Here is a 16,079-nt window from a genome sequence, read left to right as displayed (position 1 = left end):
CAACCTGTACTAGGAAGGAACATGCCCCAGCACCAGAGTGGATGCTGGCAAGCAGTAAGCCCTGTGCTTGCACCACTAACCTTCCCTGCCCATAGGTTTCTGTATCAGTTCTGCCTAAGTGTGCTGTCCACAAAAGACAAGGGCTTATAGGGCTGATGAGGATAAAGGTGACATGATCTAGGTAGGGCCTGTGCTTTGGAAAATCCAAGACAAGCAGACAGGTTCATAATGACCCCAGAAATCCTATAGTCTCTGATGAGTGATTTTTTTTTTTCCCTCTACCATCATTGCTCCCACAATGGGACTTACCTAGGCTCTACACTGCAGCTCAGCTCCTACTGCTCTCTTAGAGCAGACATACTCTCTTCTTTTCCCGCTTTCTGCTGGGTGTGGCCCCTGGCTTGGGACTGAGGCCAACAGTGACCCTACCCACAGCTCAAGGGGAAGCAAGCACAGCCTCAGGGTTCCAGACCAGAAGGTAGACGTGCTGGCCCGGCACTCCTGGGTTTTGTTGATTGAGGCTGCCCTCTACAGGTCACTCTGGGAACAGCAGCTGGCCAATTCCCAACAGGATTCGTTCTAGGGTCCCCTGCATCAGAAAACCCCTCCACCCCAGCCAAGAGGCTACCTAAGATCCCCTCAGTTATTGCTGCCAGTTCCGTACCCACCTTTTCCTGGAAATGGTATAGCCCCCAATCCTTGCCCAGCCACAAGATAGCACCCCTCAAATCCAGCCAGCCACAACTGTGAACCTCAACACAGCCACTTCCTGCCATTTGCCTGGCTTCACCTATCCCTGGCAATATAGTGGGCCCCAACGTGAGGGATAAAGGGAAGGACTTCCATTGTAAACTGAGAATTACTGGTCCCAGCATCATCAATGCCTGTACCCTACAGATGACGCCCTCTGGTGCAGGGTCACCAAGGTGGTGCCTTCGGGTGGACTACTCCATGTGTTCCTTGTGACTGAGCCCCACAGTACTCCCAGACATCCTGTGCAGGAAGCAGTAGAAGCCGGAGGCCCGGCTCCAGTGCACACAGACATCCAGCTGCTGCCCCAGCAGGCTGGCATGGCGTCCATCCTCGCCACCGCAGTCATCAACAGTAAGTATGCAACACCCTGGGTCAGACTTGGATTGACACTCAAGGTAAAGATTAGGGCTGGGGCATAACTGAGAGGTACTGGGCATACAAGAGGTGTGAAGTATGTCCCCAGAAAGACAATGAATTGAAAGAGGACAGTAACCAGCTAATGCAGGGTGACCTGAGTCCTAGAAGTTTGCACATGGCCTGCTAAGGTGGGGAGGATCTGGGTACATGGCCCATGAGAAACATGCAGTGTTAAGGGGTGGGGGGGATGTTTGCCCTAAGGCAACGGTAGACACTGAGTCCCCAGTGCAGGGACAGGAGAATTCCCGGAGCCTGAGTCCTACGGTGAGAAGAGGACTCATGAGTAGGTCACTGTTGTGGAGCAGGGGCGACCTGGGGGAATTACTCAGAGATCCCATTCCTGGTAAGACCCTAGCCATCAGGGACACGTTGAAAGGGGAGCTGGGTTACCAAAAGCCAGTACATCAGCTTGGAGTCACCAAAAACAGGCGTCGCACAGGCCAGTCCCTACTCTCGGGTACCCACTGTCAGTCTGTACCTCATCCCCACTTTCACCCCCACCAGAGGATGTCTTCCCTTGCAAAGACTGCGGGATCTGGTACCGAAGTGAGCGGAACCTGCAAGCCCACCTACTCTACTACTGTGCCAGCCGCCAGCGTGCCGGCTCCCCTGCCTCGGCGACTGAGGAAAAGCCCAAGGAGACCTACCCCAATGAGCGTGTCTGCCCCTTCCCCCAGTGCCGAAAGAGCTGCCCCAGCGCCAGCTCCCTGGAGATCCACATGCGCAGCCACAGCGGTAAGTGCCCGGTGCCCGGTGCCTGCTCCTGGCCTCACTGCTCTCTGGCATAACCAAGCACCACACACCAGACAGGTGCTTAGGAAAGTTTACTCTGCTGCCTTGTGCCCATACAGCTCTCCTGTCCCTCTCCGCAGCCTAGCACAAGGCTTACCTGTGGCTACCTGCACACGTAATACAGGGCTAGGTATATGCCTTGGACCCTGGGAGGCATGTGGCTGATAAGAAACTCAAAAGGGCCTGGGTCCCGTGTCCCTTCCTTGTCACTGGGATCCAAGGCAGCCTCTCATCTCCATGTTCCAGGAGAGCGCCCCTTCGTGTGCCTCATCTGCCTGTCAGCCTTCACCACCAAGGCCAACTGTGAACGCCACCTCAAGGTGCACACGGACACACTCAGCGGTAGGTGGGCTGGAGAGGGGCGGGTTGGGGTCTCTGGGGCCGCACCTCAGCTCCAGGACCCTGACCACAACAGCATGGCCTGCAGGTGTCTGTCACAACTGTGGCTTCATATCCACCACAAGGGACATCCTCTACAGCCACCTGGTGACAAACCATATGGTGTGCCAGCCAGGCTCCAAGGGTGAGATCTACTCTCCAGGGGCTGGACACCCAGCAGCCAAACTTCCTCCAGGTAAGCAGACATGCTGGGGCCTCACTGACCCTCTGATAAGTGGAAAGGGAGGGGGCTTGTCCACAGGCAACACATGGTGTCTTTGTCAGCCTTTGTCCTAAATCCCTTCTGCCTACCCCATCCTATGTAGGGCCTGTCCCAGGCCTGACATGCAGTCCTGTGTTCTTGTAGACAGCCTGGCAGGCTTCCAACAACACTCACTGATGCACGGCCCCTTGGCTCCCGCTGACAAGGCACCCGCCCCATCCTCAGGACTGGACAGTAAAGCCTTGGCCGAAGTCACCAATGGAGAGACCAGAGTGCCCCCCCAAAATGGGGGCAGCAGTGAGGCCCCCGCAGCTCCCAGAACCATCAAGGTGGAGGCTGCAGAGGAGCCTGAAGCGGCCCGTGCTTCCGGTCCGGGAGAGCCGGGTCCCCAGGCTCCATCTCGGACACCTTCACCGCATAGCCCCACTCCAGTCAGGGTGAAAGCAGAACTGTCCAGCCCCACGCCGGGCTCCAGCCCGGGGCCTGGAGAGCTAGCAATGGCGGGGACGCTCTTCCTGCCACAATATGTGTTCGGTCCCGACGCGGGCACGACTACCGGCCCCGCAGCGCCACAGGCCTCAGAGATCCTGGCCAAGATGTCCGAGTTGGTGCACAGCCGGCTGCAACAGGGTGCGGGGAGCTCCGGAGCAGGGGGAACGCCCGCCGGCCTCTTCCCGGGGACCAAGGGCGCCACGTGCTTTGAGTGCGAGATCACCTTCAACAACATCAACAACTTCTACGTGCACAAGCGCCTCTACTGCTCTGGCCGCCGCGCGCCCGAGGACACGCCCGCCGTGCGCAGACCCAAGACGGCCCCGGGGCCGGCCCGCGCGACCCCAGGCACAGCTGCAGAGGCAGACCAGCAGCGCTCGTCGCCGGGGCCCGGGCCGCGAGAGGAAGAGGCGGGTGGCGCAACCACTCCAGAGGCCGAGGTCGCTGGCCGGGGCAGCGAGGGCAGCCAGAGCCCGGGCAGCTCGGTGGACGACTCGGAGGACGATCCCAGCCGCACACTGTGCGAGGCCTGCAACATCCGGTTCAGCCGCCACGAGACCTACACTGTGCACAAGCGCTACTACTGCGCCTCACGCCACGACCCGCCACCGCGCCGGCCACCCGCACCCACGCCGGCTCCCGGACCGGCGGCTCCGGCGCTAACAGCTCCACCCGTGCGTACGCGCCGGCGACGCAAACTGTACGAGCTGCCGGGAGCCGGTGCTCCGCCTCCTGCTGTAGGCCCCGCCCCTGTGCCTGTTGTCCCCGCCCCCACGGCGGAGCTGCCCTCCTCTCCGAGACCCGCGAGCGCAAGCGCCGGCCCCACCCCCACGCCCTCCCCAGGCCCGGTACCCGACGGCCCCATAGACCTGAGCAAGCGGCCCCGACGCCAGACTCCGGATGCACCTGCCGCTTTGCCCGCACTGGCTGACTACCATGAGTGTACCGCATGTCGTGTAAGCTTCCACAGCCTGGAAGCTTACCTGGCTCACAAGAAATACTCGTGCCCCGCTGCGCCTTTGCGCACCGCCGCCCTCTGCCCCTACTGCCCGCCCAACGGGCGCGTGCGCGGCGACCTGGTGGAGCACTTGCGCCTGGCGCACGGCCTGCAGGTAGCCAAGCCGGCGGCCAGCCCGGGCGCAGAGCCCCGCACGCCCGCCGAACGTGCTCCGCGTGACAGCCCCGACGGCCGCGCGCCACGCTCCCCATCCCCAGTTCCTGAGAACACGCCTTCTGACCCCGCAGATCAAGGCGTGCGGACGCCCTCCAAGGGCCCGCCAGCGTCTGCTCCTTCGTCAGGTGGTGGTGGTGGCCACCGCTACTGCCGCCTGTGCAACATCAGGTTCAGCAGCCTGTCCACCTTCATCGCACACAAGAAGTATTACTGCTCTTCTCATGCTGCTGAGCACGTGAAGTGAGCCCGCGGGGCCGCACCGCCTGGACCCTTGGCATTTAATAAAGACGTTGGGTGTGACAAGCTTGCTGATGGGCCAGCCTGTTGTCTTAGATCCAGTGGGCTTCATTCCATACCCCAGCCTGTGCAGACCCGCAACGGGCACCCCACCGTTTCCTCCAGGACCTAGCCCACTCCAGAGGCTCAACCACCTGATGCAGAGCTCTTTTCCTCTGCTTCTAGCTCACCCGCAGCCCTGCCACCGTGTGCGTCCGATTGCAGACCACTAGGGAGAATGAAACCTTGTACTTGCTGAGTAAGAGAGGAAGGGCGCAAGTCCCAGAGGGCCCCTCCCATCACAACCTGGGTGGGTCCCTATGACTACTGAGTTGGCACTGGGGGTACCACCTGTAGTCTGTTGCTGACTGGCTGTAGACCATGCCTGGCAGAGCCCATCCAAACTCTGTCTAGCCATTGCCTTGGCCTCTTTCATTACTTGGTCCCCTGAGAAAGCAAACAGGCCTGTTCTCCAACTCCGTAAGTCTTAACCTGCCCACTGTGGAGGTTGGAAATACCTCTGGAGACCTGGAGCATGGTTTGCCTCTCACCCAGCCCTCTAAGGTGACCTGCTAGTGGGCCTGCACATTGTGCTAATGGGTTTGCACAAAAAATAAATGTTCCTGAGAGTCGTTCACAGGCCCTGCCCTGCTTACCACAGGGGTACATAAAAGCCACACCTTTTCAGTAAGAGTTGGCCATACACCACCAGGACAACTGGAGCCCAGGATTTGGCTAGCGAAGGGTTCTGAGAAGTCAGGCAGCCTCTGTCTTGGGCCCTCTTTTCACAAAAGCTGGTGTGAATTTACATGAAGGGCTCCGGTTTCCATTCAAAGCCTGGTAGAAGGCAAATGCCTCCCAAGTCTGTACACACGGCTCTCTAGCAGCTTAAACGTAGTTTTAGTGTGTGCCTGAAATTGTTTAAAGGTGATGGGGAACATCAGGGAGATGGGCTGGTGGGTAATAGATGTTTGGATGACGGAAGGTCACCCCAGCCTCCCCCTTGAGCCCCAACCCATACACAGCTTCGGACAAGGCCCTGTACCACAGGCTCACCATATCATCCAGGCCTGCCTCAGTTTCCATGCCTGTAAAATAGGATTGAGCTCCCTTCTGAGAACTCAGTGAAGGGACCCTGTGACCCTCACCCAGGCTGAGCTGCAGGTTAGGCTATACCCTGTTACCCGGAGGTCCCTCCTGCCATCCACTATCCCCACCTTGGGCTGTAAGAGTGTTACCATGGCCTGGTAGGAGCCTCTTGAGCAGAAGTGTGAGCTTCATATGACGTCTGCAGTGGGATGCTGGATTCTGCAGTTTCCTACAGTTTATGGCCAGGAACAGGAACCAGCAGCCATGGCGCCCAACATGGGGTACCAGATAATGGGGAAATTCCACGGAGTCTATTTGATAATCAAAGAAATTTAGTCTGGATTAATTCACAACAAGCATAAAGGAGTTGGTTGCAGAATCCAGGAGGGGTGGGGTGCGGTCCAACACAGTTCTCTGGAGAACTCTGCCTTGATCTGCAGCACCAGCATCCGAGACCACGAGGTAGCCAAGAGAGAATGAGCGTATACTCATCCCAGGTCTTAAGGGGTCCCCATCTTGACCATGCCCCAGGGAGTACAGGTACCTAGCAGTTACCTGCTGCCTACTAGAGGTGGTACTTCAGGGGTAAAGCACAGACAACCACCCCTACAGTTCACCCCTGGGCCTGTAATCAGTCAATACACACCTGTGCTTAGAACTCACTCAGTCCTGGCATGCTTCCACAGATGTCAGCAATCCATGTGTACCCTCAAGTTTATGTCCCATTCTCCTCTCCCTGCGATCCCCTAGGTTTTCCAGCACCTGCTCTATGGCCTCTGCCCTAGGGTGTAGTTGCCATAGCAAGACAGCCAACTGACACTTGACGTACCTCCTTCTGGGTGTTGGTTCCCTGCTCCCTGGGGGGCTATGTCTACATGAAAGTAAGGCCCTGGACCTGTCTCAGCTCCCCTTTAAAGATTTACAGAGACTGAGAGCCCTGGGATGCCTCCGAGTTTGCCATGAGTCTGGCCATACCTCTTCCCTCAGACTCTTGACTTCCTGCCCACGGATTACCCCCAAGGTTTCCCTAGGGCGTATTCCACTCCCACATGTGAACCTCTGCCCCTCACGCTATAGTGATGAAGGCGCCAGCTCCACCTGCTGCACTTTTTGTAGATGTAACTCCGTGTTGTCCATGTTGGCCCAACCTACATCCCATACTCCCGGTCTGGAACGTTCTTCCAGGTCTCCTCTTAACGGCCCCATTCACATCTCCCTAGCAGACCCCTCTGACTCCCACCTTCCAAGGCCTGGCCTCTGGCTTCAGTTCCCTGTAAACCCCTTCTCCACCCCTGCAGAGCAGACTCCCCTCCCCAGCCTTCACCATGTAGGGACTCACTGCAGGAGGAACAGGGACTTTCTCTGGCCCCACCGGCAGAAGCCCAACCCTGTTCCGTCTACCATATTCCTTAGCTACAGCCAAGGGACTCCCCTCCATATGAGCTTTGCGCCTCTCAGTGGGCCTCCTACTAGAGTAACCTCATTATGAGGTTCACTCAAGATCACCAGCTTTTTCCTAACCCTCCTGCCCCTAGATGTCTGGCCTGTTTCTGAGAGGAGAGCCCCTATCCATTGAGTTCATAGCTACCAGACAAGCTCACTAGCCATCTTCTTCCATACCCAGGAGTTGGTTCCCAATCACAGACCCTAAGGTCAGTCCCCATCGGGCCTCCCAATTAGTCTGCCTGTGTCTACCTGCCCCCCCCAATTAAACCACCCATGTCACCTCCTTATGTGACACCACACCACCCTCTTATCAAACGTGTTCCCAGCCCACCATCTCTACCCACCATAAACAAGGCTGTGTGTGCAACCAACACTGTAGCCACAGCCATGGTCACCACCGAGTGCCTAGGAGCCTGTTTGCTAAGCCATGATGGCTTCCTTCAGCCCTGCCTGTCACCCTCCTCCCCTCAAGACAGACTCAGACCACGATGATCTGCCTCTTAGTGCCCTGCAGGCAAGACAGACTTCCACCTCCACCCCTGTCCTCCCTACACAATACTCCACTCTGCCGTAGGCCTGTGCTGGCCAGATGCCGTCACCAAGGCTTGATGGAGTCCATGTGCCCTTGCACCGCTTCACCGCCTCATGATGCTTGGCCCGCGAGCGTCCGTGAGACAACACAAGGAACTGCACTGTCCCAGTCTCCCGTCTCTGCCAGGTGTACAACCCCTTATCTTCCCCCTGTGCTGGCATTATTCCATGGGTAGGGACACCAAGGTTCGGGGGTGCTGAGCCCCTACCAGCACACCTCTGGGACAGCTGGGCTTTAGCCATGTTGGCTGGCCTGCCCCCAGCACCGAGGATCTCAAGCACCATCTCCCCAGGCCCAGCCATTACCTGTGTGGAGCTCAGGCCTGTAGAAGTTCGCCCAGCTGACCAGGGAAGGTCATGCTGGCAGTGTTTCCCCTCCGAAGACTCCATGTACGTGTCTGATCCAGGCTACAGGTAGCATCTATTGGGTTTGCTGGGGGCCCCATCTAGATCCTTCTCCCTCCCCCGGCAGACACCCCTACCCAGTCCTGTTCTTGGTTTCAACACTAGGACAGTAGAGGGCAGCGATGGCCCATGCAAGCACCTGGCTGGCCTGCCACCATGCTTAGCTAGTGTGGCCTGCCCACCCTGAAGTGTATGCCATCACCACCACCACCACCACCACCACCACCACCACCACCACCACCACCCCCCGAGGAAGAGGAAGGAGGGGCAGAGGTGGGCAGATCCTCAGCACACTTCTGCATCACCTGCCTCGGGTCACCTGAGCACACGCATGCCACAGGGCTTCTGGACACAGGGATTCAGGCCTGCTCAGGGGCCTCGTTCGTGTGTCCTGACAGCTGCTAGGTGCCCACTGTTAGCACCTTCCTTGAAAGCCTCATGAGTGGGTATAGGGCCCACCTGCTGAACAGACCTTCCTCAGCCCCTGGGGGAGGGGCTTTCCTGGGAGAGGTGGAGCTGGACACAAACGTCATCCAAGGGAGCCTGGCCCCTTACATAGCAGCTGCACTCTGACCTGTCCTGTCATTCACATCCTGGGCATGAGTACCAGAAGCCTCTGCCCTCGCCAAGCCCGGGATAACCCCTGCACAGAACAGCCAGGCAGCAGGTCCACCCGTGGACAACTGGACAAGGTTTGTCCTGGAACTGATCAGAATGCGTTGACTAGGGATTAGGGGGAGGGAGGAATCTACAATCTAGGATGTCCTCGAAATGGCCTGTACAGACCAACTGCTCCAGGTTGAACTCCAAGCCCCAAGCAGTCCGTAGAGGCTGGAGCAGGCCTTGCACCCCAACTTCATTCTGAAACTCTGGGCTCCACTAGCAGAGCTGGCTCCCCCAGAGGTCAAATACCCTACCCAAGGGCACATGCAACCATTCTAGGGTGGAGCCCCGCCTCTCCCACCCATGTATGAGGACCCTCCAGCCACAGTGGGGCTCCCAAGTATTTTGGGGTGCTCTCCCTGCACCCTCACTTCCACTCCATAGTCTCCTTTAGCCTTGGAGCCTCTTGGGTCCCATAAGTGTGAGCAGTGAGGCCTGGGTGCCATTGGGGCCCAGCGTCCATCTGCCTGTCGTCAGTGAGTCCACTGTCCATTTTAGGACTAGGTGCTTGTCAGCTATGGATACACTTTTTTTTATTTATTTTTTTTTTTTTGGTTTTTCGAGACAGGGTTTCTCTGTGTAGCTTTGCGCCTCTCCTGGGACTCACTTGGTAGCCCAGGCTGGCCTCGAACTCACAGAGATCCGCCTGGCTCTGCCTCCCGAGTGCTGGGATTAAAGGCGTGCGCCACCACCGCCCGGCTAGCTATGGATACACTTTAAGGGGTTCCTACCATCTTAGTTTTTTGTTTGTTTGGTTAGTTGTTTGGTTGGCTTTTCAAGACTGTTTCTCTGGGTAGCCCTGGCTGTCCTGGAACTCACTCCATAGACCAGTCTGGCCTCGAATTCAGAGATTCACCTGCCTCTGCATCCAGAATGCTGGGATTAAAGGCATTTGCCACCACCTCCCAGTTCCCATCATCTTGTTTTAAACCCTGTTTTAGTTATATCTCTGTTTTACTTCCCTAGGTACTCATTAGGTCTTTTCCCCGGCCTTCTTCCTTAGATTTTAAATGTTTATTTAATTTTGGGTTGTTTTAGATTTAGTTTATGTGTGTGAGTGTTTTTCCTCCATGTGTGTATGTGCACCACGTGCATGCCTGGTGCCCCTGGAGGTCAGAAGAGGACGACTGATCCCCTGGAACTGGAGTTATGGATAGTTGTGAGCCACCATGTGCATGCTGGGAACTAAACCCAGGTCCTCTGCAAGAGCAGCAAGTGCTCTTAACCACTGAGTCATCTCCCCAGCTCCTGATTTTTGTTTTCTTGGGACAGGATGTAACTATGTAGTCCTGGCTGGCTTGGAATTTGCTATGAAGACCAGGCTGGCCTTAAATTCAAAGATCTGTCTCCCTGCCTCTGCCTCCTTATTGGTAGGTCTAAAGGCATGTGCCACCATGGCCAGCTTTATTTAGGATTTTCGTGTCCTGTTTTTTTACTGTCGTGGTTATTTTAACACTCTTGCTGCATGCTACTATATCCTAAAGTCTAAACACCTGCCCCCCTTGGGCCAGGAACCTGAACATCACCAGAATGAGCGACACTGTGGTGTTGTGGTTGGTTTGGCTGGATAAGCTGCATGTTTCTTCATTGTTGCTGGTGGTTTTGGTGTTGTTTTGAGACAAGGCAGAGTCGTGTTCTGTAGTTCAGGCTGGTCTGGAACTCACAATCCTCCTGCCTCAGCCTCCTGAGGGGTGGGTTTGCTGTTAGATGTTTTGTTGCTGTTTTGCCAGCTCAGTCTCCATGGAGCTACCTCCTCCAGAGTGGCCCAGCCCTGTCTCAGCCCGGCCTGCCTGGGCCCCAGTGGTCTTTGCACATCCTGGTCCTAGCGTGTAGCTCCCGCTCAGAAGACACTTTCTATTTATGGGACTATGATGACTCTCAGGGCCTGTGACCTCTTGCTGCCACAGGAAACGTGTCCCCACCCTGTCCCCTACAGGCAGAACTGCCTCCCTCACAGTGTCACTCCAGCTCTGCTCCTTGTGCTGTCCTTGGATGTTTTGATGTCACGTGGAGCTTTGCACGGAGGAGCTTGTATTGTCTCCGCTTTCTCTCTGCCATTTGTCTTACTTCCCTGATCTTGTCCATCTCCCCTTTCTTAACGGTTATTTTCTCCAGTTGACCGAGGAGCAAAGCACCCCATGTTGATTTCTCTCCACCTGTTCTGAACGGTTATTTTGTTTTTACTGCTGCTGTTCACAAGGTTGCAGAAAAGAACAGACGGCAGGATGGGCAGGCACAGGTCTACCTGCAGCTCAGACACTCCCGCAGCCCTTGTAGACCTGTGTGCCTGTGGCCTGGCTGCTGGAGGCCCTCTGTCCCAGTGTCATGTGGGGATTCTGTGGGAGGTTCCTATGATGCTTTGGCAGAGACCCCAAGCTAGTGGCTTAAACTGCACATGTGGATTCTGTCATAGTCAGTGTACCAGGGCCCAATGTTGTCACAGTGAGCTGAGGAGGGTCAGTTCCTGCCAAAGACTCCAAGGAGAATCCTCTCCTTGACTTCTCCAGCCTCTAGAAGCTTCTACATTCCTTAGCTAGTGGCCCCTCCCTCTTTAGAGCCAAAACTCCGCTCTCTCTGTCCTGCCTCTCTCTCCTACTGATAAGAGCATGTCACACTTCAGTCACCCAAGAGTCCAGAACAGTTATCCCCATGTCAGCTAAGGAGGAACTTCAACCCAGTTCTTACCTGAGACTGGCTAGAGACATCTTTGTGGTCATTCTGCCATGCACACCTCTCCCTCTCTCTCTCTCTCTCTCTCTCTCTCTCTCTCTCTCTCTCTCTCTCTCTCTCTCTCTCGGATACATTTGCTGCTATGTCTGGGTCCCTGAAGTGTGGGCATTGGGCACCCACATGGCCTGTACAATGTTGTTGCTAAGGTTCCCATCGCTGACTCATGGCCCTCCTGTTCTTCTCTGGAACACAGATGTGTTTCATGCTGAGCCTAACACCACCTTGCCTTGTACCTGGATGACAAATGGCATTCATGTCAGCTGCAGGAGCTGGGCTGCTGCAGGGTACCTGGAGAATGACTTCAGAGTCTTCCTTGTTACGTTAGAAACTTGCTTCCAAACTCCTGTCATTGGACTCATAGGCCCCTGAACAATGTGAAGGTCACATCTTGGAAACCAGAAAACAAACAAACACCCAGCCCAGCCACACCACAGGGCTTCAGTCCCGGCTACACAGGGGCAGCAGGGCTGAGCTGAGGCACCCTGTGAAGCCCAGGCAGTCTATGGGACCGACTGTACACCCTTTCCACTGGAAGGCACTGCAACCCACATAAAGAGTCCCCATTTCCTTCCATGGGGACAAGCAAGCCCCGTGTCCCTTCCAGTGTGTCGGATACAGCCTACGGGTAGGCACGATGTGTACTGTGTCTGTGCTGACAGCTCCCATCCTACCCGGCATTAGGTCAGACTCGTCCAGAAAGTCCCTCAGAGGAGTGGACAGTGGTGTGGCTGGCTTACTGTGGAAGGTGACTTTCCATCCGAGCTCGCAGAAGACAGCCCCAGTGGAGCTCTTTGTACCTAGCTGAGTGTCTCTGCTCTCCCTAGCCTGCCCAATCACGGAGATTTGTGGCTCTCTGCAGCCCTCTAAGAATGCTCACTGGACAGGGAGGGTGTCGAGGACTGCATTGTGTTTCTGGAGCACGCCTCTTCCCTGAGTTGGGGACGGAGGATCCGAGCACATCCAGGCAGTGCTGGCAGCAAGGCAGAAGCTCACATTAAACAGCCTCTCAGTATTCAGAGTCACTGAGGACAGCCCGGGGGTCAGCTGCATTTTTCTATGGGTCTAATCAAATGCATGCATCACAGAATCCTAAGACTTAGAAGCCAGCTGGGGGCTCCCGTGAGACCCTGCTTCCTAGAGGAAATTACTGGGTATCTAAGGACAGACCTCTTCCCAAAGCTCCAGGGCCTGGGTGGTGGATGCACATGGCCCCTTGAGGTAAGGGCTGGGCCTCATGCTTGTTGCTGTGTCTCTGTTCTCTGTTGGGGTGTATTGTGGGTATCCACTGGGGTAAACAGGCCTCTGATATGCATGTGGGCAGTAGGTGAGAAAGGGAGGCAAAGAGCCTGACCCTGTGGAGACAGATCTGCCTCCTCTTCCTCCTGTTCCTGAGTCAGAGCTGGCATGTACCATAGTGCAGGAACTGGTTCCCAGCCCTGCCACACCCACTGCCTACCACAGACACCTACTCCAGCTCTGAAAGACTGCCCTGGGGATCCTCTTTCCTAGCAGAGCCCCCATTGGCACTGAGAGTCCTGCCCTCACCATCACCAGGGTTCCACTCATACTTCCTGGGGGAGATCCTGTCATACTTCCTAACTCCTCTTTCAAGACTGGGGCTCACCTCACTGCCATGCAAGTGGAGATGGATACCCAGCTCCTGATTCTCTAGCCCTACCACACCTCATCTGCCCCCACCACTCTCCATTTGCACTGTGCAGCTTCCAGATTCTCTGAGATACACAGGGTCCTAGGAGCCCCATTCTCCCAGCTACAATGGAGCCTAGGAGCACCATCCTTCCATCTGCACAGGGTCCTGGGAGCACCATCCTTCCATCTACACAGGGTCCTGGGAGCACCATCCTTCCATCAGCACAGGGTCCTGGGAGCACCATCCTTCCATCAGCACAGGGTCCTGGGAGCACCAGTCTTCCATCAGCACAGGGTCCTGGGAGCACCATCCTTCCATCTGCACAGGGTCCTGGGAGCACCATCCTTCCATCTGCACAGGGTCCTGGGAGCACCATCCTTCCATCTGCACAGGGTCCTGGGAGCACCATCCTTCCATCTGCGCAGGGTCCTGGGAGCCTCAGTCTCCCTGTTAGATGGAGTTCTGTCACACACACACACACCACTCCAAAGTCCTAACAATGGTTGTGTTCAAATATTAGTTTTAGCATTTTCCAGAAATTAGCCAGCATCTAAAGCTTCGCAGAGAGCCGAGAACATCAGTCCAGTATTGTACGAAGGACTCATTTGGCTCCGGTACCCAAGATTTGACTCTCGGGCAGCATCGTGACACAGCAAGCACTTTGAGAAGCAGTTACCCCCACACCCTCTTCCCACTGGATAACTCTAACGGTAAAATCCATAGCTCTGCGTGTTTAAAACCAGAAGGATGAGCATTGAGTCTGCTCTCATGTGCTGACAACTCTCTGAAGCTCCTGGATCTTTGGACTTTGGTCATTTTTATGACCACATACTTGATGGGAAGCAACTTGAGGGACAAAGTGCTTATTTTGGCTCATGGTGGGTTTTAGTTTTGGTTTTGGTTGGGCAATGAAGGATCTCATGTAGCCCAGGTTGGCCTCAAACTTACAGTGTAATCAAGGCTGGCCTTGAACTCTTAAACCTTCTGCCTGTATCTCCCAAATTCTGGGATTACAGACATGTGGCGACATTATTCTATTTTCCTTTCAGTTGCTGTGATAAACACCACGAACAAAGGCCACTTAGTGGGGAAAGGGTTTGTTCAGCTTATACTTCTAGCCTTGGGGGAAATGAGGGCCAGAAACTCAAGGCAGGTACGTGGAGGCCAGAACCGTGGAGGAACACTGCTTGCTAACTCACTTTCTGGCTCATTTAGCTAGCTTTCTTATACAGTTCAAGACCACCTGCCTAGGAACGGTGCCCCCCACGGTGGGCTGGGCCCTCCGGCATTGATGAATAATCAAAACAATCCCCACAGACACGCCCCCAGGACAACCTGATCCACCAATGGTGGGCTGGGCCCTCCGGCATTGATGAATAATTAAAACAATCCCCACAGACATGCCCCCAGGACAATCTGATCCACCAATGGTGGGCTGGGCCCTCCGGCATTGATGAATAATCAAAACAACCCCCACAGACACGCCCCCAGGACAATCTGATCCACCAATTCCTTGACTGAGGATTTCCTCTCACGTGATTCTAGGTTGTTTCCAAGCTGACAAAGCTGACCAGGACAGCCAGCATGCCCAGCTGATAGGTCATGAATTGAGAAGGGATACAGTCCATCTGAACAGGGAAGGAATAGGGAATGTGAGGTGACTGGTCACAGTTGCATCCACCATTAGGAAGCAGAAAGAAGTGAACGCTGACGCTTGGCTCACTTTCTTCATTTTACTCAGTCCAGGACCCCAGCTATGTATGGTGCACAGTTAGGATGTGTGTCCTCACCTCAGTTAATACAGACAAAACTCACAAATGATGAGAGGTTTGTCTCCTCCGTGACTCTGGAGTCCGTCAAGTTGACAGGCATAACCATCATCCTAGAAAGGGGCCTAGCTGAGGTGTCCTGTTCTTGCTCTCCCACCAAGCCAGGGACTCCATGTGAACATGCAGCAAATCACTGGCCAGGAAGAACATATCAGATACATCCAGCATGTTTGGCAGGGACTACTAAAAGGAGTCACTGACATTCAGGAAATTTGTAGTGTGCACCAGAAGCCAGAGGGTCTGGGTGGAGAAAGGTATCCCTTGACACTCACAGCCGACACAGCAGGGACTCTGCTCCCCTGGGACAGAAGATGCTCTGAGTAGAGCACAAGCTGGGGACTCCATTAGCAACAGAGACACTGAGGGAGATGAGACAGGCTTAGAGTCCTGGACCAGTCCCTCTAGACTCAGCCCCTCACTGAGTGTCCTGAGACACCTATAACCAATGACTGAAAACCGGGGTGCTTCTCTGCAGACCAGAAATGAAAAATCTAAGTTTCAGAGCTGTGCCCCCTGGTGGGTGGGGCCTCCATCCTGCCTCTCCCAGCTCCCAGAGGACCCAGTTTCTTTGGTCTGTGGCCACATCACTCCCGTCTGTCTCCTTCACACTGGTCGTCTTTCCATTTCCAAATCTCCCCTTTATAGGGACATGAGTAACTGAAGTAGGGTCGCCCTTGCAAGGCCCATAACCCTGTGACTTCTGCAGAGACTAGATTCCCGAGACAGACTCTGTCCCTGCCCCCAGCTCCTGGGGCCCCACATGTGTGGACTCATCGTGGCAGTCGGCCTCCATCCCCCTAGTCTCTCTCTGGTACCTCCTGACAGCCTCAGGATGTAGGACCCACCCTCTTGGCTCCGCCTCTGCTCTCTAGTTACCTGCTAAGCCCTTATTGTCAATGAAGCAATAGCCTAGGGATGTAGATGAACACGGTTCCTGGGGCACACTGCCCAGCTTCCCAGGCTTTGGGAAAGAAAGGCCTTCTTTGCACCAAGGCTGTCTGCATGGCAGGACTACATGTCCTTTGCAAATGGACACTGGGCCAAGTCAGCCCAGTCCACAGCATGGCCAGGCCAAGAGCTGGATGCTCACAAGACCTGCTGGGATTGAACATTCTCCACTCCGTGCCCAAGAACCCAAACAGGGGCACAGACGCTAATTCCTCTCCTTTC

General features: G+C 55.5%; 1 protein-coding gene across 1 annotated transcript in view; it reads left to right on the top strand.

Annotated features, from left to right (window-relative positions):
- Zfpm1 (zinc finger protein, FOG family member 1) overlaps positions 1-5,142 on the top strand; it is a 61,120-nt gene extending 55,978 nt beyond the window's left edge. The window contains exons 6-10 of the mRNA XM_059263885.1: positions 898-1,104; positions 1,675-1,905; positions 2,209-2,304; positions 2,390-2,536; positions 2,708-5,142. Of these exons, the coding sequence (XP_059119868.1) occupies positions 898-1,104; positions 1,675-1,905; positions 2,209-2,304; positions 2,390-2,536; positions 2,708-4,473 (2,447 nt within the window). The 3' untranslated portion in view covers positions 4,474-5,142. The remainder of the gene's footprint in view (positions 1-897; positions 1,105-1,674; positions 1,906-2,208; positions 2,305-2,389; positions 2,537-2,707) is intronic.
- Positions 5,143-16,079: the final 10,937 nt, after the last annotated feature.

Source organism: Peromyscus eremicus, chromosome 5, assembly GCF_949786415.1.
Source record: "Peromyscus eremicus chromosome 5, PerEre_H2_v1, whole genome shotgun sequence".
In the NCBI taxonomy this organism is placed as follows: domain Eukaryota; kingdom Metazoa; phylum Chordata; class Mammalia; order Rodentia; family Cricetidae; genus Peromyscus; species Peromyscus eremicus.
This window is presented reverse-complemented; position numbering and strand designations above follow the sequence as displayed.